Source organism: Staurois parvus, unplaced genomic scaffold, assembly GCF_062004578.1.
Source record: "Staurois parvus isolate SC_StPar_1 unplaced genomic scaffold, SC_StPar_1.0 ptg000029l, whole genome shotgun sequence".
Lineage (NCBI taxonomy): Eukaryota > Metazoa > Chordata > Amphibia > Anura > Ranidae > Staurois > Staurois parvus.
In genome coordinates this window covers 6,297,114-6,321,576 of record NW_028317825.1, presented here as the reverse complement: position 1 = coordinate 6,321,576, position 24,463 = coordinate 6,297,114, and the positions used below count along the sequence as shown (strand labels likewise).

The 24,463-nt window shown below is 43.0% G+C and overlaps 1 protein-coding gene across 2 annotated transcripts; it reads left to right on the top strand.

Moving 5' to 3' along the window:
- The first annotated feature begins 19 nt into the window (after positions 1–19).
- Positions 20–23,645, top strand: VMA12 (vacuolar ATPase assembly factor VMA12). 2 transcript variants are annotated; one of them, XM_089657562.1, is made up of 6 exons: positions 23–240; positions 5,475–5,548; positions 7,494–7,583; positions 13,884–13,923; positions 17,223–17,335; positions 20,034–23,645. In XM_089657562.1, the coding sequence occupies exons 1-6, from the start codon at positions 69–71 to the stop codon at positions 20,127–20,129; spliced, it is 585 nt and encodes a 194-aa protein (XP_089513688.1). In that variant the 5' UTR covers positions 23–68; the 3' UTR covers positions 20,130–23,645. The 2 variants fall into 2 exon arrangements, with proteins under 2 accessions (XP_089513690.1, XP_089513688.1); XM_089657564.1 differs by lacking the exon at positions 17,223–17,335 and having other exon boundaries at positions 20–240.
- The last annotated feature ends 818 nt before the right edge of the window (positions 23,646–24,463 follow it).

Genomic DNA, 24,463 nt, shown 5'->3' with positions numbered 1-24,463 from the left:
ATGCGTCCTGCAGGTCATGTCATGTGACCTCCCTCCCAGAATCCTCCGCTCTGCGCTCATTGGAAGACATGGCGAGCGAGTGCCGAGCTACGGAGCCTCTACTGAGGAGTTTGAAGGAAGAGAAAGGCGGCCTGTCCGAGGGTACCAGGAGCAAAGCGGAGGAGATACTGAGTCAGGGGCCCGGGGCCCTGGTGCCATTTAGTGTTCTGAGAGAGCTACACGCTGTACTACGGGAGAAAGGTCAGAGTCACCTACCGGGGTCACAGGGGGCAGTGACACCTGATCAAATGCAGGGTGACCCCATGGTTTTAAGGGGTGCAAAGAGCTGGGAAGGGGTGACACCCGGTCGTGAAAGTATGCAAGGTGACACCAAACCGTGAACGGATGCGAGGTGACACCGGGCCATGAAGGGATGCAAGGTGACACCGGGCCGTGAAGGGATGTGAGGTGACACCGAGCCGTGAAGGGATGCGAGGTGACACCGGGCCGTGAATGGGTGTGAGGTGACACCGGGCCATGAAGGAATGCGAGGTGACACCAAGCCGTGAATGGCTGTGAGGTGATACGGGGTAGTCAACGGGTGTGGGGAGACGCCAGGCCATGAAAGGATGTGAGGTGACACCAAGCCATGAAGGGATGCGAGGTGACACCAGGCCATGAAGGGATGCGAGGTGACACCAAACCGTGAACGGGTGTGAGGTGACACCGGGCCATGAAGGGATGCAAGGTGACACCGAGCCGTGAATGGGTGTGAGGTGACACCGGGCCGTGAATGGGTGTGAGGTGACACCGGGCCATGAAGGAATGCGAGGTGACACCAAGCCGTGAATGGCTGTGAGGTGACACGGGGTAGTCAACGGGTGTGGGGAGACACCAGGCCATGAAAGGATGCGAGGTGACACCAGGCCATGAAGGGATGCGAGGTGACACCGGGCCATGAAGGGATGCGAGGTGACACCGGGCCATGAAGGGATGCGAGGTGACACCAAACCGTGAACGGGTGTGAGGTGACATCGGGCCATGAAGGGATGCGAGGTGACACCGAGCCGTGAACGGGTGTGAGGTGACACCGGGCCATAAAGGAATGCGAGGTGACACCAAGCCTTGAATGGCTGTGAGGTGACACGGGGCAGTCAACGGGTGTGGGGTGACACCGGGCCATGAAGGGATGTGAGGTGACATGAGGCCATGAAAGGATGCTTGGTGACAATGGGCCGTGAACGGGTGTGGGGTGACACCTGGATGGGAACAGCGGCGGGGTGACACCGGGCTTGTAACCAGAACAGAGTGACGCAGCCTAAATTATTTCCACATCTGCAATCAGCTCTGTGTTGTTCGTAGTCAGTAGGTCGAGCACAGCATTATTTCTAGTTGGGGCTTCCACCATGTGACACATGAAATTGACGTGCCTTCTTTGAGTGTGCAGTTCCCTCTGCCCAATCTGTACCAGGCTAGTTGAAGTCCCCATGATTATAACATTGCCCTGCCTCCCTGCCCCCTGCAGCTCCAACAGCAAATTTCTCTGATTTCCCCTCTTAGTGTGACATGGATCTTCTCCCTGCACCTGCTGTCATTTTTTGAAAAGAGTGTGTGTGTGCCGGGCTCCACTCACACAGCCACGTCATTCATTCATCGTTTACTGTGAATGAATGAACTGCAGGTATCGTCTGCCACTGTCTGAATGCAGCTTTCCTGTATGGAGGTGCAGGTAGAAAGCTGCAGGCTTGTGTGCAGAAGCCCCTTATCCACTGATCACGGGTGCAATGCTTACCAGGCTCCTGCAGGAAAATGATAATAAAGGCACATTTTCTTTTTGGAAAGGTGAGCTTCGCCTTTAATGTGGTTGTAAACCCTTACATACACCAGTAAGTAACTGGCCTCAGGTGATACACAAAGAGGAAACAAATCCTCCTACACAAGTTGTACCTGTTTATATTCTCTTCTCTACATCCATTCAAAGTTGAGAATTTATAAATCTTGTCTGAGATTTCAGGAAACAGAGGGTGGAGAGCTGAAATTACTGCAGAGCTCAGTGGGGAGACCTGATTAAGGGGAAGGGGCACACCCCCCCTTCACACAGGAACAGAGCTAAGGGAATCACAGGCTGTGTGCTGAAGCTCCCTTTCCTGTCAACATTTTTCTCTTTGTGTCAGGAAAACTTTTCAGAAGTGATTCATGCTGATATCAGAGGAACAAGTAGGAACAAGTGTCGGCGGCTAGGACTCGGTGATTGACATGCCGAGGAGCCAATAGCGGCGTGGGTAGAGAGCGTACTGCCCCATACGCGGAAATACAAAATCACATATATATACATGATTTTGCAAATCCCTGCCACCCTGTAGAAGTACTTCTGCTATAGGGCGGTCGGGATGCGGTAAAGAAGTATAGCAAAGCTCTTTCAGCTATGCTTCTGCTGGAGATCACAGGGATGCAGTTTGTCCTGCACTCTGACCTGTTTTCAGCCAACAGAGGACTGAAGCCCTGTCAACTAACCTCACAGAGCCAATCCAGGCTCTGAAAAGTTCATGGACATATGGTTGGGATCCACCCAGAAGCCTGGACCGGCACCTGGCTCAGCCTGTTGGCGACCTGCCGAGAGCCTGAGCTACCGTAGTAGTTTACCATCTGTCCCACAAAGACTCCACCTCATCTCTAGCCCCAATAGAAAAGGCATCCCTCATTCACTCCTCACACACAAGCACACCCCTCCCCCTCTTCTACCCACCTTGTCTTTCTGATACAAGGAGCACCCCTGGACAGTCACAAGCCAGTCCTGTGAGCTGTGAAACCAGGTGTCTGATATTCCCACAAAGTCTAATGCAGGCCATAGATGGGGAGAAAACCGGCCGATTTTTCTTTAAAAAAACGAAAAATCGATCGTTCAAGCGGCCGACGTTACCAGGAATGGTAAAAAAAATCGGCCGATTTTCATTCCGTCTACAGCCTGCAAAAAGTGTCCCTGCAGAGAGCTCTGCTATTTCTTTGACATTTATAGCGGCTGCAATAATGTATCTATTTGTATCCATTTCGGATACAGATGTTTTTATTCGGAAACAAATAGATACATTGTTGAAACCGCCCTAAATGTCAAAGCACTGTCAAAGAAATAGCAGAGCTCTCTGCAGGGACACTTTTTGCCGGACTGGAATTCTTCTTCATCCTCTTCTTCTTCATCCTCTTCATCTTCTTCCTCTTCTTCTCTTCTTCTTCTTCTTCTTCTTCCTCTTCTTCTTCTTCCTCTTCTTCCTCATCATCCCATTCTTCATCATCCTCTTCTTCTTCTTCATCCTCTTCTTCTTCTTCTTCTTCATCCTCTTCTTCTTCTTCCTCTTCTTCTTCTTCATCCTCTTCTTCTTCATCCTCTTCTTCTTCATCCTCTTCTTCTTCATCCTCTTCTTCCTCTTCTTCATCCTCTTCTTCATCCTCTTCATCCTCTTCATCTTCTTCTTTCTTCCTCTTCTTCTTCTTCCTCTTCTTCTTCATCATCCTATTCTTCATCATCCTATTCTTCATCATCCTCTTCTTCTTCATCCTCTTCTTCTTCATCCTCTTCTTCTTCATCCTCTTCTTCATCCTCTTCTTCTTCCTCATCCTCTTCTTCTTCTTCCTCTTCTTCTTCTTTTATCTTCCTCTTCATCCTCTTCCTCTTCTTCTTCTTCATCCTCTTCTTCATCCTCTTCTTCTTCTTCATCTTCTCTCTTCCTCTTCTTCTTCTTCATCCTCTTCTTCTTCTTCATCCTCTTCTTCTTCTTCATCCTCTTCTTCTTCTTCATCCTCTTCTTCTTCTTCATCCTCTTCCTCTTCTTCTTCATCCTCTTCCTCTTCTTCTTCATTCTCTTCTTCATCCTCTTCTTCATTCTCTTCTTCTTCTTCATCCTCTTCTTTTTCTCCTTCTTTTTGTCTTCCTCTTGCAGGTCACTGCTCATGCGCAGATTTTTTATCGGTAAAAAGATCGGCCGATTTGCCCATAATTGCTGCGAAAATCGGCCGATCAGCAAAATTGGTTGATCTTTTTCCAACTTTACCGATAAAAAAAATCTGCCAAAATACCGAAAAACGGCCGAACAATTAGCCCACTAACGATCCAAAAATCGGCCGATTTTGTTTTCGGCCGAAAAATCAGCCGATTTTCGACCCATCTATGGCCTGCATAACTCTTCATGTGTCAGCAGTTCTAGTTCTTCCATTTTATTAAACCGACTGCTGGCATTTGTGTACAAGCCTTTTAATTTTGTACAAGTGCATATTATTTTATCCTTGCCCGTTCTTACAGGACAATCAGATTCAGCAAGCCTGCAAACGATACTGTTTGTAATGTCTTCTATATAAACTACAGGACAATCAGATTATTATTATTATTATACAGTATTTATAAAGCGCCAATAGTTCGCTCAGCGCTGTACATTACAATGGGAGACAATACATGAGACAGTACAGTAACAATACAATGTGATACACGAGGGGTTCAAGGGCCCTGCTTCTTGGAGCTTACAATCTAGGAGGGAGGGGATAGTGGTATGGGAGGAAAAGCTGTGGGGGATGGAGCGGTAGGAAGAGTGGAGATCGGCAATTAGCAGGGGGCGGGGTAGGCTTCCCTGAAGAGATGGGTTTTCAGGGTGCGCCTAAAGAAGAGGAGAGTAGGTGATAGTCTGATGGATTGGGGTAGGGAGTTCCAGAGGATGGGTGATGCCCTAGAGAAGTCCTGGAGGCGGGCATGGGAGGAGGAGACCAGGGAACTAGAGAGAAAGAGGTCTTGTGAGGAGCGGAGAGTGCGTTTTGGGTGGTACTTGGATATTAGGTCGGTGATGTAGTTTGGGGAAGTATTATGGACAGCTTTGTACGTCAGTGTTAGCATTTTGAATTTGATCCGTTGGGCAATCGGAAGATTCAGCAAGCCTGCAAACGATGCTGTTTACAATGTCTTCTATATAAACCTGATACTATAAACACTGCTCTCTGCAAGCAGTTCATTGCACCAACACCTTAGTCACCTGTCCATGCTCTTTAGATTTGCCTTCTGTTGTAAAATGGAGTTTCCTCTAGAGAAAAAAAAGCAACTCAGACATAAACGTACAGCTAAGTGTGTGACTTCTTATGGTGCTTTGATTGCATTGTGTCCTGACAGTAACAGTCTCAGGAGCTCTGGCTGTTGAATCGCAATGTTGATCTTTTATTCATTATGTTAATATGAAAGTACTTACCCACGATTCACCTTGTTCTTTGCTGTGGGGATCTTGGGAGTTTTTTAGGCAGAATAGCTACTTCTGACTGGAAAACTGATAGTTTGCCTTAGCAACCAGCCAGCTTCTACCATTTTGCCACCAATGTACGTTTGAAAATGAATCTGGTAATGTGATTTGTTGCTAGAATAAACATAGTTTTTTTTCTACCAGATACAGGTAATGGTCTGGATCTATGTTTGTGTAAAGACATTCTTTTCTTATGTTTTCATGATCACTTTTTTCCTATTTCAGGCTCAGCTGTCTACTTACATGAGCTGCTGGAGGGTAGTGAAATCTATCTGCCTGTAGTGGAACTGCCAGAGCGGGTAATATTGTTTTTCCAAGTTACATGTAATAAGGAAGATGTCTCATGAATATTTGCCCCCATTTTGTCTCCCAGTGTACAAAGTAATTGCAGCATTTTATTGGGGGGGGGGGTAGCGAGTATTTGGCTCCATCCCCCCCCCCCACAGCCTTCTGGGACATACACAGGTCCCAGAAGACTGTGGGTCCAACCACAAAGTGCAGCATGCTTTGCGCATGCGCAGTAGAATGCTGGCTGTTAAGATGCCAGCACCTGCACCCGAAGCTGATTGAAGAATTGGCTTGGGTAAAGACATCACTGGATCCCTGGACAGGTACAGTTGTGCTCAAAAGTTTGCATTCCCTGGCAGAAATTGTGAAATTGTGGCATTGATATTGAAAATATGACTGATCATGCCAAAAAATGCTCTTTTATTGAAGGATGATGATCATATGAAGCCATTTATTATCAAATAGTTGTTTGGCTCCTTTTTAAATCATAATGATAACAGAAATCACCCGAATGGCCATGATCAAAAGTTTACATACCCTGGAATGTTTGGCCTTGGTACAGACACACAAGGTGACACACACGGGTTAAAAGGCCAATTAGAGGTTAATGTCCCACATCTGTTTCTTTTTAAATTGCAATTAGTGTCAGTGTATGAATAGTCAATGAGTTTGTTAGCTCTTATGTAGAAGCACTGACTAGGCTAGATACTGTGCCATGGGGATCAGAAAAGAACAGTCAAAAGTCCTGCGTAACAAGGTAATAGAACTTTATAAAGATGGAAAAGTACATAAAAAGATGTCCAAAGCCTTGAATATGCCAATCAGTACTGTTAAATCACCTATTGAGAAGTGGAAAGTTCGGGGATAGATCTGCTGTAAGCTGTGATAGACAGAGATGGCCACAGGCTCTTGCTCAAGATCAGTATTGTCACATCTAGAGCATTATCCTCTCCATCTATGCCCCTCCCTTTGGCTCTTTATCACTTATCACACAATTCAATATACAGTTGTTTACTGCACTATTTAGACCTCCTTTGTTCCTCCAGTCCTCTCAGCTCCTCAGTACAAACAACACAGCCTGGGCAATACCCTATTTATCCCTACTCCTTGCCTCCCCATCCACATTTGTCCCTCCAACAAAAGACATTTTACTCTTGATGTAGATATGTCTTTTTCTCCTGGTGTTTATACCAAACACAATAGATAAAAGAAGGTAGCAGCCACTGTTTTGCATTGGTGATAGTTGCATCTCAGTTGCTAGTTTTTTGTTTTGTATTTTAAGCTATAGGTACTATGTTGATTTGGAGGTAAGGTGGTCATATAGAATAGTACAGTGTTTCTGAAACATTCATTAAATATATTTTCCCATCTTACTTAAGGTGACATTACAGGTATTGTACACTTTCAAAAGTTTTGGGCTCACATGTTGTGGCTGCAATTTGTAGTGTCATGCTCCTATGTACATGTATTCATTCACCTAGCTTGTCAATATTTAATAAAGGGACAGGCAACTTCTTGTTCTGGGTAATACAGCATCCAAGCTAAGCTCAGATATTTCCTCTGTGGTGCAACACAATTTTGGGAGTGCTAATGTCATGAAACCACCTCTTCCCACTATGTTCTCTATGTTTGTGTCTGTCAGATTTATCTACTGAACCTGCACCTATTCTAGGCAGGGAGACCCAGGGATTGTGGGATATTAATTTCTTCACAGGCAGAGTCAGTTCTTTGACTACAGACAGACGTCATGCAATAACCTGTGCATTGCCATAGTTCATTTAAACACAGACAGAAATTTATGACACCAGAAAGTGAGGATTTGCTAAAGGCTGTGTGCACAGGCCAACAAATGATACCGTGAAACTACATGATCAATGCACATCTTATGCAGGTGAAAAATTGCAGGTAGGAACATTTATAATGCCTTTCTTTATGTCTGCATTATTGTATGTTTAGAACCCAGAACTTGTGGCACGTCTTGAGAAGATTAAAGCTAAGTTGGCAAATGAGGAGTACAAGAGAATCACAAAGAATGTCACCAGCCAGGTACAGTAATTTTATCTTTTAGTCTGTGTTTTAATACGTTTGAACAGACCAGATCCAAATAGGCCCATCATTTTCTACCAATATAGTACCATAGTCTGCATGTCTCAAGACAGCAGATAGGATAAAAAAAAGTGAAAGCAGCTTTTGCCACACTTGAGCTGTAGATCCAAATGTAGACATTTGAAATTGTATGGAAATCCCAACTTTCCTGTAAGGCTTGTTTCACAGGGGCTTCAGCTTGTATAAGAGCAGTGTGAACAGCAAGCTTTGACAAAGCATTTGCAGAGTTTTCAAGCTTTAAGCACCATTCAGCTTCAGTTTGTAAATGTTGAACCAAATATCCTAATGGGAGTTCTGATTGCCACTTTAAACAAGCTGCTAGCAGACTTCAGCATTTCTTGAAAGCCTGCTGAAGCCCGCTCCACGGCTTGCTTAATGTGGCAATCAACACTCTCATTAGGATCTGTGTTTAACATTTACAAACTTGAGCTGAATGGCACTTCAACATGCATTTTGATGCTTTAAAGTGATTCTAAAGGCTTTTTTTTTTTTTTTTTTTAATAACAAACATGTCTATACTTACCTGTTGTGTGCAGTGGTTTAGCACAGATCAACCCAGTACCCTGCCTGGCGCTACTGGCCCCTTCCTCCTGTCGGGTGCCCCCACAGCAAGCAGCTTGTTATGAGGGCACCTGCTGCTTCGTGTGTCCATTCACACACAGAGCTGTGGCCCCAACCCCCTCTCTTCTCATTGGCTCTCTGGCTGTGATTAACAGCAATGGGAGCCAATGGCTCCCGTTGCTGTCTCAGCCAATAAAGAGAGGGAGTTCCAGTGCACATCGCTGGATTGAGAGGGGGCTTAGGTAAGTATTGCGGGGGCTGCTGCACCGAGAAGGCTTTTTACCTTCATGCATAGAAGGCATGAAGGTAAAAACCTTGAGCTTTTTTAACCTCTTTTCATGGCTAAACAGCTGCATCCAAGCCTTACATCACCAAGTGCACTGCAAAGCGTCGGACTCTATAGCAGTGGAGACATGTTCTCTGGAGTGACGAATCACGCTTCCCTGTCTGGAAATCTGATGGACGTGTTTGGGTTTGGTGGTTGCCAGGAAAATGGTACTTGCCTGACTGCATTGTGCCAAGTATAAAGTTTGTTGGAAGGGGAATTACGGTGTGGGGTTGGGCTTGGCCCCTTAGTTCCGGTGAAGGGAATTCTTAAGGCGTCAGCATACCAAGACATTTTGGACAATTTCATGCTCCCAACTTTGTGGGAACAATTTGGGGATGGCTCCATCCTGTTCCAAGATGACTGTGTACCAGTGCCCAAAGGAAGGTTAAAAAGACATGGATGAGTGAGTTTGAGGTGGAGGAACGTGACTGGCCTGCACAGAGTCCTGGCCTCAACCCGATAGAACACCTTTGGGATGAACTGTGAGTCAGGCCTTCCTGTCTGACATTAGTGCCTGACCTCACAAATGCGCTTCTGGAATAATGGTCAAACATTCCCATAAACACACTCCTAAACCTTGTGGACAGCCTTCCCAGAAGAGTTGAAGCTGTTATAGCTGCAAAGGGTATTGAACCCTACGTACTATGACTGGGATGCCATTAAAGCTCAAGCTCAAGTTCATGTAAAGGCAGGTATCCCAATATTTTTGGCAGTATATCTCGGGCAGAGGCTGCAAGGGCAGTCTCTGAGGTGATTTGAGATACTTGACAGGTTCGCAGACCCTAAACCAAATGGGTGTGAGGTCTGTCTTAGATCTCAAGGCACTAGACATGTCTAGATGTTCTTCTGTTTCAGATGGAATTGGTCCGATCCGTGGTGGCTTCTCTGCAAGAGATAGATTTCGAGTGTCCACAGCTCTTGATGATGCATATCTTCCTGTGCCAATTTTTTAGGCTCATCGGGGGTTCTGTGAATGCAATAGAGAATCGTAATCTTATTGTTGTGGGGCACTGCCCCTTGGGCTGGCCACAGCCATCTGAGTGTTTGCAAAGCTCCTAGCTCTGGTGCTGGGCTTGCTGAGGATATAGGGTGGTGTCAATCTCATAATACCTTAATGTTCCTTTGCTCAGGGAGCAGCCAGTTTCAAGTTTAAAGCGAAATGTAAGAAGCAATAGGTATCCTTCGTTACATCTCTGCATGAGGAAATTATATCTACATTGAAGTGGTTTCCTTTGTGCAGTTCCAATCCAGGTCTTTTGTAGAGGAGCATTTTATCTGTCTGAATCATGAAGGTCCAAGCATTGGATTTCCGGAGGACTTTGTCCCCGGGGTATTGCAGAGTCCGAATTGGTGTTTTTGTGTTCAATATCTGGAGAAGGGGTAATTTTCCTTCCAGTAATATGGAAGATAGTAACCATTTGATGCCAGTCTCTGGTTGGGGGGCTGATTAAAGGCGGCTACAATTCAGGGAATTTTTGTCTCCATAGGAGGGAATACTGCCCATCAATGTTTGGAACTTTAGGCAGTGCGCCTTGCCTTGGATTATTGGACGAACCCGCTGCACAGGTTGTGGTTAGGGTTCAATACGACAATGCCATGGCAGTGGAGTATATATCAACCACCAGTGCAGCACCAGGAGTCATGCAGTTCAGGAAAGCGTGAACCACATTCTGTCTGGGACAGAACAGCATGTGCTCTCTGTCAGCAGTACATGTTCCAGGTATAGGAAACTGACAGGATTTTTTTCCCCCAGAGGTCAACAGCTGATACTGGGAGAATGGTCTCTTCATCTCGAGACGTTCTTGGCAATTGGCTAGCGTTAGGGAACTCTGGATGCAGCTCTACTGACTTCCGGGTTCTACAACAGGTTAGACAGGTTTTGCCTATGTTGAGAGTCCCACTGGCAATAAGGGTAGATGCACTGGTAACACCTTAGGGACCAGTTCCCCCTAATCTATGCTTTACCCTGATTCAGCTATTGCCATTCCTTTTGTGCAGGGTTTGGGAGGAGGTAACACTAACAATAATGGTGGCCCGGCCTAACCCAGGAGGGCTTGATACACCGATATAGTGTTTCTGGCAGGGAACACTCCTTGGACACTCCAGTCCACCCAGACCTATTGTCTTGGGTCAAATATTGTATCCTGTATACAGTCAGGTCCATAAATATTGGGACATCGACACAATTCTAACATTTTTTGCTTTATACACCACCACAATGGATTTGAAATGAAACGAACAAGATGTTCTTTAACTGCAGACTGTCAGCTTTAATTTGAGGGTATTTACATCCAAATCAGGTGAACGGTGTAGGAATTACAACAGTTTGCATATGTGCCTCCCACTTGTTAAGGGACCAAAAGTAATGGGACAATTGGCTTCTCAGCTGTTCTATGGCCAGGTGTGTGTTATTCCCTCATTATCCCAATTACAATGAGCAGATAAAAGGTCCAGAGTTCGATTAAAGTGTGCTATTTGGATTTGGAATCTGTTGCTGTCAACTTTCAAGATGAGATCCAAAGAGCTGATACTATCAGTGAAGCAAGCCATCATTAGGCTGAAAAAACAAAACAAACCCATCAGACAGATAGCAAAAACATTAGGCGTGGCCAAAACAACTGTTTGGAACATTCTTAAAAAGAAGGAACGCACCGGTGAGCTCAGCAACACCAAAAGACCCCGAAGACCACGGAAAACAACTGTGGTGGATGACCGAAGAATTCTTTCCCTGGTGAAGAAAACACCCTTCACAACAGTTGGCCAGATCAAGAACACTCTCCAGGAGGTAGGTGTATGTGTGTTAAAGTCAACAATCAAGAGAAGACTGCACCAGAGTGAATACAGATGGTTCACCACAAGATGTAAACCATTGGTGAGCCTCAAAAACAGGAAGGACAGATTAGAGTTTGCCAAACGACATCTAATAAGCATTCACAGTTCTGGAACAACATCCTTTGGACAGATGAGACCAAGATCAACTTGTACCAGAGTGATGGGAAGAGAAGAGTATGGAGAAGGAAAAGAACTGCTCGTGATCCTAAGCATACCACCTCACCAGTGAAGCATGGTGGTGGTAGTTTCATGGCGTAAGCATGTATGGCTGCCAATGGAACTGGTTCTCCTGTATTTATTGATGATGTGACTGCTGACAAAAGCAGCAGGATGAATTCTGAAGTGTTTCGGGCAATATTATCTGCTCATATTCAGCCAAATGTTTCAGAACTCATTGGACGCCGCTTCACAGTGCAGATGGACAATGACCCAAAGCATACTGCAAAAGCAACCAAAGAGTTTTTTAAGGGAAAGAAGTGGAATGTTATGCAATGGCCAAGTCAATCACCTGACCTGAATCCGATTGAGCATGCATTTCACTTGCTGAAGACAAAACTGAAGGGAAAATGCCCCAAGAACAAGCAGGAACTGAAGACAGTTGCAGTAGAGGCCTGGCAGAGCATCACCAGGGATGAAACCCAGCGTCTGGTGATGTCTATGCATTCCAGACTTCAGGCTGTAATTGACTGCAAAGGATTTGCAACCAAGTATTAAAAAGTGAAAGTTTGATTTATGATTATTATTCTGTCCCATTACTTTTGGCCCCTTAACAAATGGGAGGCACATATGCAAACTGTTGTAATTCCTACACCGTTCACCTGATTTGGATATAAATACCCTCAAATTAAAGCTGACAGTCTGCAGTTAAAGCACATCTTGTTTGTTTCATTTCAAATCCATTGTGGTGGTATATAGATCCAAAAATTTTAAAATTGTGTCGATGTCCCAATATTTATGGACCTGACTGTATGATTGCTAGGATTGAAGGCTTGGCTTTTTAAGCCCAATTCTGGTAAGATTGGGGGGGTCTTGGATCCTGTTTTCTCTGCATTTTTGCATGCTAGAAAGCCGGTGTCAGGGCGCCACCATTACAGGACCTGGAAAACTTATTTTCCCGGTGGGAGGCCAGGAAGTGGCGCCCACGGAAGTGGGTGATTGTAAGGTTTTCTTTTTCCAGTCGGGAAGGGAAATTAAATTTTATCTTGAGTACCAAGGTCAGATTTTGGCTCTATCCATTTTTTCCCAGAGACCGTTGTTCTCACTTCTTGATTGGAACTTCGTGCAGGGTATAACACAGATGGTCCCTTCTGTCAGGCCGCCTTTGTGTCCTTGTGACTTTGGCTGTCCTTGCAGAGGCCACCTTTGGAACCAATTAAAGAAACCTAATCCTTTGTTTTGGAAGATGGCTTCTTTGGTTACTATCACTTCAGCAGGAAGAGTGTCAAAGCTGGCAGCCCTTTTATATAAGGAGCCGTCCTTGGCATTATGATAGGGTGATGTTGCGTTCTCATCCATCTTCCTGCCTAGAATGATTTTTTTGGTTTTCCCTTTATATAAGGATAGTGTCATGCCTTTATATGTTTCCTAGTCCACAGTTGGCAGGGGAAAGAGTGCTGCATACTCTGGATGTAGTTCAAGTGGTCAGGATTTACTTGAGTTGGTGGCACAGGTCAGGAATCCTGGTTTGCTCTGCCAGAAGGGCCCAGAAAGGGCAGGCGGTATCCAGGTCTTCTATTTTTCATTGGATCCACCAGTTAATCATTCAAGCCTATGGTTTTAAGTCCCATCCTTTCAGGTGAAAGCACACTGTACCAGGAGTGTGGGGGCATCTTGAGCTATCTGCCATCAGGCGTCAGTTGCTCAGGTTTGCAAGGCCGCTACATGGCCTTCAATCCATACATTCACAAGGTTCTACAAGGAGGATGTAAGAGTCGTAGTGGATTCTGCCTTTGGCCGCAGCGTATTACGAATGGCTGAGTAGGTATTGAGGGATTACTGGCAATGGCTATCATGGTGTCGCACTCCCCTCAAGTTCTTTATTGCTTTAGGACGTCCCACATAGTCATGTATAGCCTGCTCTGTGTTCCGTGATGTACGATAAAGGAAATTGGATTTTTTTTCTACATACTTACCTGTAAAATCCATTTCCTGGTGTACATCAGGGGACGCAGAGGTCCCTCCACTCCTGGAATTTTATTGCTTGCTACAAAAACTGAAGTACTTCCTGTGTAGGAGGGGGGTTATATAGGGGGGGACTTCCTCTCTGATTGATCGGCCAGTGTCCATTCATCTGTAGGTGGCATATAATCCACATAGTCATGAATAGCCTGCTCTGTGTCCCGTGATGTACACCAAGAAATGAATTTTACAGGTAAGTATGTAGAAAAAAATCCAATTTTGTTTTGCCAGGGCAATAAATCTGATTAGTGGCTAAAGGCAACAGCTCCTCTATAGCCCATATTTTGCTCCAGGTTTAATAAATTTGTAATTTTAACTTTTTTTTCCTTTTTTTTTTCCAGGCCGGTCGTCAGGGAACTCTGGCTGATCTAGGCAAAGATAGTAAGTTGTCTCCTTTAGGATGGAAGTATCATTTCTAATTTTCAGCTAGTACTGTTACTTTTTCTTGTATTCCAGTGGAGAGTTACTTTAGTCCTCACTAACGGCTAGGTTAGCATTAAGGGATGTTTAGAAATACATGTACACTAAACCAGGAGCACAGCAGAAAATGTTTACTTTTGAACTTTGTCTCCCTAAATCCATCAGAACAGAGTAGGCAGTAAACCAGAAGGAGGGGGGATGGTGTGTGTGTGTGCAAATGTCAGCTATTGAGCTGCACCCTCTGACTAGAAATGAGAATACAGATTATACACAGTATCTCTCTGTCTGGAAAATAGAGAAACTACAGTATATAGCTTCCTGTTTGCATCTTTGGCTACAGCTAGATTGTGCTTCAGAAATGTTGAGCTCACTGGTTAGCTACATATTTTTGCTCACATACTGTAGGGTCAGTTGTATATTAATGATTAATGTTAAGAAACCAATAACAAAAAAATTGCATTCACATCAGTCAACTGAAGATCCAACTTATTTGTTTATAATATAGCTATGCTAAAACAATATTTTGGCCTCTGGGTTCTGATAGCCATCTAAAATGTGTTTTGTTCTACTATACAAGCTTGTTCCCATTCAGGCCTTCAGGACTCAGTAGATGTTTTTAAAACGGTATTCCACCTTCTATTTTGTTTTCAAGTATTGCATAAGTGCCCAGATTACAACTTTGTAGTGTATATTTTGTTAAAGGAAACCTGTATTAGGATAAATGTGCCATTGCCTGGTTGTCATGATGATTCTCTGACCTCAATAATTAGTGAGTCAATGACCTTTATACAGCAAGTCACGTATGCTAATAAGATATTGAAGATTTGGTTTTACTCTTCTTGCTTCATACTTATTTTATAGCGGCGACTTATAAAGTACTGAAGCTAGAGAGAACTGTTGTTAAGTAATAAAAGTTACTCACCTACAGTCAGGCCATCAATTTCCGTGTGAAAACTAATGCCACAATGATCCATTTTGGTCTGTTAAGTATACAGTTGAAAGTGTTTTGTTATATCTGTTTGATAAGTGCATCAAGTGTTCGTTGAGCCTGCCAGAAATCCAGTGAGCTCCCAAAATCTCAAGCACAGTTATCAAGCGTGACCTATTGACATATGTGGACTACAGAACCCCCATGTTATAGAGATGAGAAGAGGGGGAGTCCAAATCAGAAGCAGGCTAGGAGGATGATGATGCACCTCCATAAATACAGTAGTGTGAGTGAGCATTGTCACCCTAGTACAAAAGTGTGTTATTGGCAGGATCAGCTAGTAAAAATAAAGGGGGAAAAGAAAAACAAATGCCATCACAACATGTAAGGACTGATGATCTGGAATACACTATATTGTAAAAAGTATTGGGACACCCCTCCAAATCATTGGATTCAGGTGTTCCAATCACCTCCATGGTCACAGGTGTATAAAATCAAGCACCTAGGCATGCAGACTGCTTCTACAAACATTTGTGAAAGAATGGGTCGCTCTCAGGAGCTCAGTGAATTCAGGCATGGTACCGTGATAGGTTGCTATCTGTGCAATAAGTCCATCCGTGACATTTTCTTGCTGCTACATATTCCTCGGTCAACTGTTAGTGGTATTATAACAAAGCAGAAGCAATTTGGAACAACAGCAACTAAGCCATGAAATGGTAAGTCACATAAAATGACAGAGCGGGGTCAGCACATGCTGAAGCGCGTAGTGCGCAGAAGTTGCCAACTGTGTGGGAACAGTTTGGGGATGGCCCCTTCCTGTTCCAACATGACTGTGCACCAGTGCACAAAGCTAGGTCCATAAACACATGGAGGAGTGATTTTGGGATGGAGGATCTTGACTGGCCTGCACAGAGTCCTGACCTCAACCCGATAGAACACCTTTGGGATGAATTAGAGCAGAGACTGTGAGCCAGGCCTTCCCGTCTGACATCAGTGCCTGACCTCACAAATGCACTTATGGAATAATGGTCAAATATTCCCACAAACACACTCCTAAACCTTGTGGACAGCCTTCCCAGAAGAGTTGAAGCTGTTATAGCTGCAAAGGGTAGGCCAACTCAATATTGAACCCTCTGTACTATGACTGGGATGCCATTAACTGCTTTCCCGCCACCACCCTACCCACTCTGCCATTACCGACTACAGATGTCATTCACTGCCAGAGATTCCCCACCGGCACCCGGCGATCGCTGTGTGGAACTGACGGGAGAGACCTGTGTGTAAACAACACAGGTCTCTCTCCTGCAAGCAAGGACATGCTGCTGTGTATTCTTAATGTGTATATATATATTATATACAGGGGCGGCCTGACAACTCATGGGGCCCCCAGGCAATAGGGGATCATGGGGCCCCTGTGTCCTTGCCCAAACTCAAAAAAGCCTATGAAAAAGGTACCAGGGCATCTCATGGGGCACCCTACTGACCCCGGGCAGTGCCCGAGTTTCCAAATGGTCAGTCCGCCCCTGATTATATATGTGTAATCTAATGAGATATACACAGCAGCATGTCTCACTAGTAAAGCACACACAGCACATCATGTAAAACAGCACACAGTTAACCCTTTGATCACCCCAGATGTTAACCCCTTTTTGAACAGTGTTATTAGTACAGTGTCAGTGCTTTTTATTAGCACTGATCACTATATTAGTGTCATTGGGATGTCATGGCAATTGGTCAGTTCCCACACTGTGTCAAAATGCCCTCCACAGTCCTGCCAGAAGTCGCTGATCGCCGCCAATACTAATATAATAAAAATAAAAATTCCAGTGTATATATATATTGCCATTTGTAGACGCTTTAACTTTCACGTAAATCAATTAATTTACACGTACTGGGATTTTTTTTGTTTATAGCGCAAAAATAACCGCACAGGTGATCAAATACCACTGAAAGAAAGCTCTATTTGTGGGAAAAAAAGAACATAAATTTAATTTATGTACAGCGTTGCATGACCACGCAGTTGTCAGTCAAATTAATGCAGTGCCGTATCGCAAAAAATGGCCTGGTCAGGAAGGGGGGGGGGGGGGTAAATCCTCTGGAGGGCAAGTGGTTAAAGTTCATGTGTGTGTTAAGGCAGACGTCCCAATACTTTTGGCAATATAGTGTCTATTACATTTTTGTTTTCATGTTTAGATACTCTTATGGTTTACTTTCTCCACTGCCTTGTATAATTAGGTGTTGGCTAATTGCATGTTGTAGATGATTTAGAAACATTATTTAATGACTATATATTATTGACATTTGTATTCATTTACATTTTTTGTGTTCACAGTACGACCTCTGAAAAAAATTATTGTTACAGTCTTCAACTTCTTTGTCACAGTGGCAACAGCATTTGCTTGCACTTATATCGGCAGTCAGTATGTTTTTGCTGAGTCAGCTGCGGTGAGTGGAGTTTAGCTGATGTACAATTTGCCTTAATCATCATTAGTTGCCATATCTTTACTAATTTATTCCTTTTTTTGCTTGGTCCCCCATGGTGTTTCATTTTCTGACATTATTGAAGGTGTTGCAGTGGAGAAAACATTTTTCCAGAACACACACACACACACACACACTGACTATACACAGGCAGAACTGTTATAAAGAAAAAGTGGTTGCGGATCTGCCTGTGTGCTTCAAGATTTAATACCAACTGGGACCTGCACGGTGTAGTGTACTCATGATGAAGTGTTTCTGCTCTTTTGGTTTTGGAAAACAGAATGGATGTTGGTATGTCACTGGGAATTCCCAGCATATCAGTACATCTCTGTACAGGCTAATAAATGCTTCTGTCAGATGGAAATGCTTATCATATGTTTTTTAAATAATAAACATGTCTATACTTGCCTGCTGTGCGCAGTGGTTTTGTACAGAGCAGCCCGGGTTCTCCTTGGGTCCCCCGCTGGCACTCCTGGCCCCTCCCTCCTGTCAGGTGCCCTCACAGCAAGCAGCTTGGGGGCACCTGCTGCTCTGTGTATCTATTCACACACAGAGCCGTGGCTCGGCCCCTCCCTTCTGTCTTCTCATTGACTCACTGGCTGTGATTGACAGCAGTGGGAGCCAATGGCTACCGCTTCTGTCTCAGCCAATAAGGAGAGGGAGTCCCAGATTGCCAAGACTCCAGTGCACATTGCTGGATTGAGAGGGGGCTTAGGTAAGTATTAGGGCGGGGCTGGGGGGGATGCTACATAGAATGCATAAAGGTAAAAAACCTTGAGCCTTTAGAACCACTTTAAATTAAAATCTGCCTTTTAAATTAGAATGTAGTGCTTTTCGAAACCAATGCTGAATAAGATAAGATAGATAGGATAAGCTTTATTGTCATTGCAAATAAAACAATTTACAGTGGAATTTCAAAAAGGTAACTCCTCTCAAATGCCTTAAATGCTGAGTTTGTTCTGCTTTGCCTGCGATGCAAAATTTGATTAGACTTGCTGCATTCAAAGACAACAGACATGCAACGCAAATAAGTGTAGGTCAAATGCAGGGCAAGAACTGTCACCTACACTATACCATGAATGGAAACCTGTTGACGTGTGCTTTAACACACTTCAAACGCAGGAAAACACATTTATGTTGGCAGCCATTGCTTTTTGTTCTTGTTACAGAGCCCCATGTTTATTTCATATTGGTGATTAAATAGTACTGCGATGGTTCGATTCAAATTCAAGTAAATTAGTACTGTGAGAATTATGAGGGCTGCTGTTGGTAGCCTTTTATAAGAATACCAGTTGCTTGACTATCCCTGACTTCAGTACTATGAGCCACTGGCTTGAAACAAGCATAGAGAATAAAGTCAGATTGCCATCAGAACTACTGGCCTGCATATTTGTTCTAGGTCAGTGCCTAAGAAAATAGTGAAGCCATTGAGTCAACTTGACTGCCAGGCAACCTGCATTTCTCAGGGAAAGATCATTAGTGGCAGCCTCCATGTTCTCTCATACAGGTTTCTTTTACAGAGTACCTAAACTTAAAGTAGAATCATAGGCAAAACTTTTTTTTTTTTTCATTTTGGATAGAGTAAATTCAAGCCCTGTGAAATTAATTTTCGCCATCTGTCCCATTGCTGAGATTTCCCTTCACTTACTGTCCCATAGCCAAACCGGAAGATAGAGGAAATCTTTGCACATTAAGGCAATTCCTTGGGGATCCCCAGGACACCTAGGGGTTTATTTACTAAAGCTGGAGAGTGCAAAATCAGACTCACTTCTGCATAGAAACCAATCAGCTTCCAGGTTTCATTGCCAAAGCTTAATTGAACAAGCTGAGGTTAGAAGCTGATTGGTTTCTATGCAGAAGGGAGTCTGATTTTGGACTCTCCAGCTTTAGTAAATAAACCCCCTAGTGTCCACATTTGAAGAATTCCCCTTTTTATAACTTTTTTTCTAGGGACAACCCAAATATTGGTATTTTCTTTTACTTTCACTTTCAATAAAAATGGTAAACAGGACAAATAAAGAGGGTGAATCTCCTTAATGGGGGCACTGACAGCAATAACAAGTGACAGGTGTTCTAATACCTCTGCACTCTCTCCAAATTTAAAAAAAAAAAAAGTCTTGCCTTATACTTGAATAATAAAAATGTAATGTATTGCAGCTTCGCAGACCTTGGATGAGGTAAATGTGCTAGTTTTCTTTTGTTTTTTTTCCCCCTTTTTGGTTTCACCTGGTAATCCTGTGAATAGCACATTTCCTGTCCTGGTTGGCTACAATCACTCCTTCACTTTATCTATGGAGGGAGTAAAGAATGTCAGTCAACTTCAAAAATCTCTTCCTTTGTTCATCTTCATTATGAGTGATAGTGAGATTAGCACTTCCAAGTCTGCTCACAGGAAGAGCAAGGACACTGCATTTCTGCCATGATGAACAGTTTTGGTTTTTTTTTGTACTTGCTGAAAATGTATTTAGCCAGAAAAAAACTAATGCAGTCACCACATCCTGGTAAGCTACAACATATGACATTTTGCTTTTGGGTTTTGTTATACTTTAAGGCTTTTTGGTAATATACTTTTAATTGGCAAATACAAATTACAAGTTTGCCCATGCATAAACTACATAGTTTTATTTCTTTGTCAGTAATATTCCCTGGATCTTCTTTACAGCGGATACTTTCCTCTGTGATCGTGGCTTCAGTAGTGGGACTGGCAGAGCTGTATGTGTTGGTTCGGACCATGGAAGGGGAGCTTGGAGAGTTATAGCATGTGTACCTGGCACTCCTGGAGAGAATGCACCATCTGTTGCTGAGCTGGACTCTGCCTGCTGATGTACAAGATATGATTGCAGTAAAGCTGTTGCACTAAAACAGAGGAAGTCAGGTTTCATTTCATGTAATTTATAGCTAATAGTTTTACTCAGCTCCTGCTTCTTCAAAGAAATCTATACTTACAGGGACCCATTAACCCTTTGAGGACCAAGGGATGTATTTGTCCCATGTTTTTAATTGCGTGTATCATCTGATTAAGAACTTAAAACTCTTTCCTTTTTTTTTTTTGGTTTGAGTCAAAATATTAGTTCTTATCAACAAACAACAAATGGATCTAGCTTTTTGCTAATTATTTCATGAAATGGCTTAGTTACAGCAACTGAAGTGTACGAACTTTAAAAACAAAAAAATTTATTCTTTTGGCGTTCCAAAATCTTACGGTCCTCAAAGGGTTAAATCTTTGCATTGTTTGCGGATTGTTATGTTTTGCTCATTGTTGGACTGTTTTGATAATTTCCCTGCTGTCTAACTATGTTGTTGCCCATCATTAAGAAAAACTCTCTCTATACAAAGTTGGCAGTACAAGTGGCGGTTTTTTAAAAGATCAACCAGCTTTAAACTATTTTTTGACACTGACTGACCACTAACCACTTATATATTTTTACAGTTTTTATATGGCAGGGATAGTTTTGTGTTCAAAAGCTGGTTGGCATTGCTAAAAAATGCCCCTATGTATGTATAAGAAAGGTTATTGATGCACATTGCAGTGATGATCAACTTATTTAAAACAGGCCATCTCAATTACAGCCTTGACATCATCAAAGGGCTGCAGATATTGTTTAGTAAATGTGATGCAGCAGAAAGCTGCAGACCTGTCCCAGGAGTTGGTCAGAGACTGGAGACATGCTTTAGTAGATAATCAGAGACTGGAAACATGCTTCAGGAGACAGCCATAGACTGGTGAAAAGTTACATGAGACTGCTAGCAATTACTGCTTATTACTGCTTTTTACTGCTTCTTCCAGTTTTTCCAAATTCATGCTCCCTACAGCACCTCTCATAAATCAGTTATAAGTGATCAGAGGTAAGAGGAAGCTTAAAAAAGAAAATGGATGGGACAGCACATAAAAAAGTAAGAAAAAGTGTACTTTCCTTCACCTGCTTGATTAAGCACCAAAACACAGGATGCTGTCAGCCCTGAGTGCACAAGGTCATTAAAAGATAGTATTAGGAAATGTAAGACTTCATGAAAAAGTTGAATATTTTATAGACAAATGCTACTAAAAAAATTGATACGCAGGTCTAGAATTTTTGGGACTTTTGCCATTACGCAAATGTTCTTTTCACTGTTGAGCATTTAAAGAAAAGCTTTTTCAAGGTTATAGACCTTTAAAATATTTACATATTTTTAACAAGCAATCAATGAACTTAGGAAATAAACCCTCACTGACCTCTGTACCCGCAGGCACTTTGGAGCAGTTCATACTTAAAATTCACAACAGAGACACTTGCTCATGAAAGAGCAGTAAGGAAACAAGCTGCAACTTCAGTGCCTCTGCTGTTAAATTTGACAGTTAATTTGATAACAAATTAGGCTCTGACCTTGCTGCCTCTCCTCACAGTTTCATATTCAGTTATTGCTAATCAGAATGATAAAGACATTAGAGGAGAATTGTCTTTATTTTTTTCTTTAATCCACTCCTAAAAATAGGAGCTCGAAACTAATTTCCTTTTTCTTTATTCTTAATTCTAATTTTAGGGCAACAAACATAGCCAAGATACACAAAATGAAGTAGAACACACACCAAGCCACAAGCCTAACACTTGCTGCTTACAGATTCTCACTCAAAACTAGCAAGTAATGTGATATCCCTGAGGGTGAGAATCCACTTCCTAGTACTGATTGTTGTATGACCCTACACTGCAGCCTTAGGGGTCCTGACACTTGGAGGAGCTCCGCTCTGTTCAACAAGGGATCCATGAATAAGATCTCATCCTGATTCAGAGCAGAATGGGGCAGCTGTCACTTTTGTTAAGGGAAGGTTCAGGTGCTAGCAACATTTATGCTGCCTCTCCCTGCCTAGCACCATTCTGCTACTCTTCAATCCACATCTTGGCTAAACAGAGTTGGAAGGAGGGAAGAGAAGGAAATGATCAAGTCCACCGCTCTGCTGCCTTGTGAGCTGTGGGGAACCATGCCTGAGCGAGGCAGTAGAACAGTTTTATTGTTGCTGACCATTTTTGACCACCCCTTTCCCTAATTGTTTTCAATGTTCAGTCAATGTGCCTGTGCTGGTTAAGTAGTGTTGTGCCCTTCTGTTCATCCACACAATGTGCACGGATCATTTCTACAACATGCCTGCCACACACTGCCATACTGGTGAGGAAGGCGAAGGTGGGCAGTGAGCAGATATTTGTTGGCAATATCAGGATGACAACACAGCAAGGAGCTGCATTGATGACTATGGGTCTGTTTTTCTGCTACTGCTGTGATAGATAGGTTACTCTCTGTGGCCATACACTAGTAGAATTTTGTTTGAAAATGTCCATTTTAAGAATGTTGTTCAATTTTCTAATCGGTATTTGGGTCAGATTGGCATTCACTTTTGATCTCAGTGACAGGAACATTTGAAGGAGCATGATGGACAACATTTCTTTTAACAATCAAATTTCTAACAGTGAATGTGGTTTTTCATTCAGGAAAGTCCATTCATCCCAATATATGCTGATCAGTGGTTGCAGCCAATGATCACCAAACAAATTTCCAATGTGTCACTTCGACAGAAGTCAATTAAACAGTCGACTTCAGTCAAGCAAGGAAATTGCACACTAACTGAAGTCCCTGATAGACCGCTCGAATTTTCAATCAGTGTATGGCTATCTTTATTAGAAACCTCTTTTACACGTAACCTTAAGGGTCCATTCACACTTTTGCAACTTTAAAATTTTCATTGCGACTTTACAGTGCAACTTGATGCGACTTTGGACAAGTGCGACTTTGGCTTAGAACAAGGATGATTGTTTGTGCTGTACAAAGTCGCACAAAGGTCGCATATACAACATTCAGGTGCGACGTTCATGGAACTTTGGAGGGTTTACATTGACGTCTATGGCACTCAAGTCACATGAAAGTCAGACTAAAGTAGTGCAGGAACTACTTTGAAGTCGCACAGATATGAATGGTACCTTGTAACTCATAACATGTTCCAAAGGTAAACCTATCCATTATTACAGTGTTACTGCTTGTCATATCACATTAAAGAGGCAAGTGTACCTGTGGCATGCAAATGCTAACCTACAAAATTGATTGACTTCCTCTGCTGTACAGTATGCAAGTTAAGCATTTCTGGATGTGTCCACATTCCTTGTTAAAGTTTTAATCTGTTTGTCTTTTTTTCTATTTAATGTGTACTTTTTTCTGCACCTGTTTTTTTGAAGACTGTATTTTATTGCCCTTTGCCTTTTAATAAGAAAATTACTTAAATAAATGTATACCACTTATATGTACTGTATATTAATTGCTTGTCTGTTTTTGAAAATAAATAGCTCACTATGGCTACATTGACACAGGCGGCGGAGGGGAAAATGGATTGCTGCATTCAGACTCGACTAAATGCCCTATCTGGACATCAGTGCACTCTGTGCTATGGAAACATACAAACTTGTTGATTTTTAGCCTTGAGCAGTTGCATGTGAGCAACAGCAGCACTGACCATTTATTTGTACCACTACTGTTCGCACACACTGTGACAGCAGCCAGCCTTGTGTATGTAGTTTTACTCTATGCTGAGAGTTTCAGCACTCTGATTTTTCTTTGTTAGATAAAGGTCAACTCTCCAGACAAGTAGCTTATCCCCAATATGAAGTGTGATTTGTTAATCTGAAATCTTCAAGCCCAGCTCTGGACACAATGACACAATTATTTTGAATAGAGTGGAAATACCCCCTCACTTCCTGTTTCACCTTTGTTATCCTTTTACTGGAACAGAATCTCTCTAATACAGAAACACCAGTATAAACACTGTTTCCTGGCAGCAATGCCACTTGTATGGACAAGTGGTAGTGCCCTGCCTACTGCCCACAGGACCAGTACAAAACTATAAAGAGTCATTGTTCACACAACATCCCATTCCCTTTTTTGTCCTCATTTGCCTCAATGGTAATTCTAAGAGTCCACTGTAAGGCTGGGCTGCAGAGACTGAAAGTAATTGCTTTACTTTCAACCAGCAGCATCTGGACATTGTGAACATCGTGGGCACCTTATGCAAAGATGTCAGCCAACATGATAGGCAGGACAGCCAATCGGCTTCTCTTATGATGCATTCTTTCA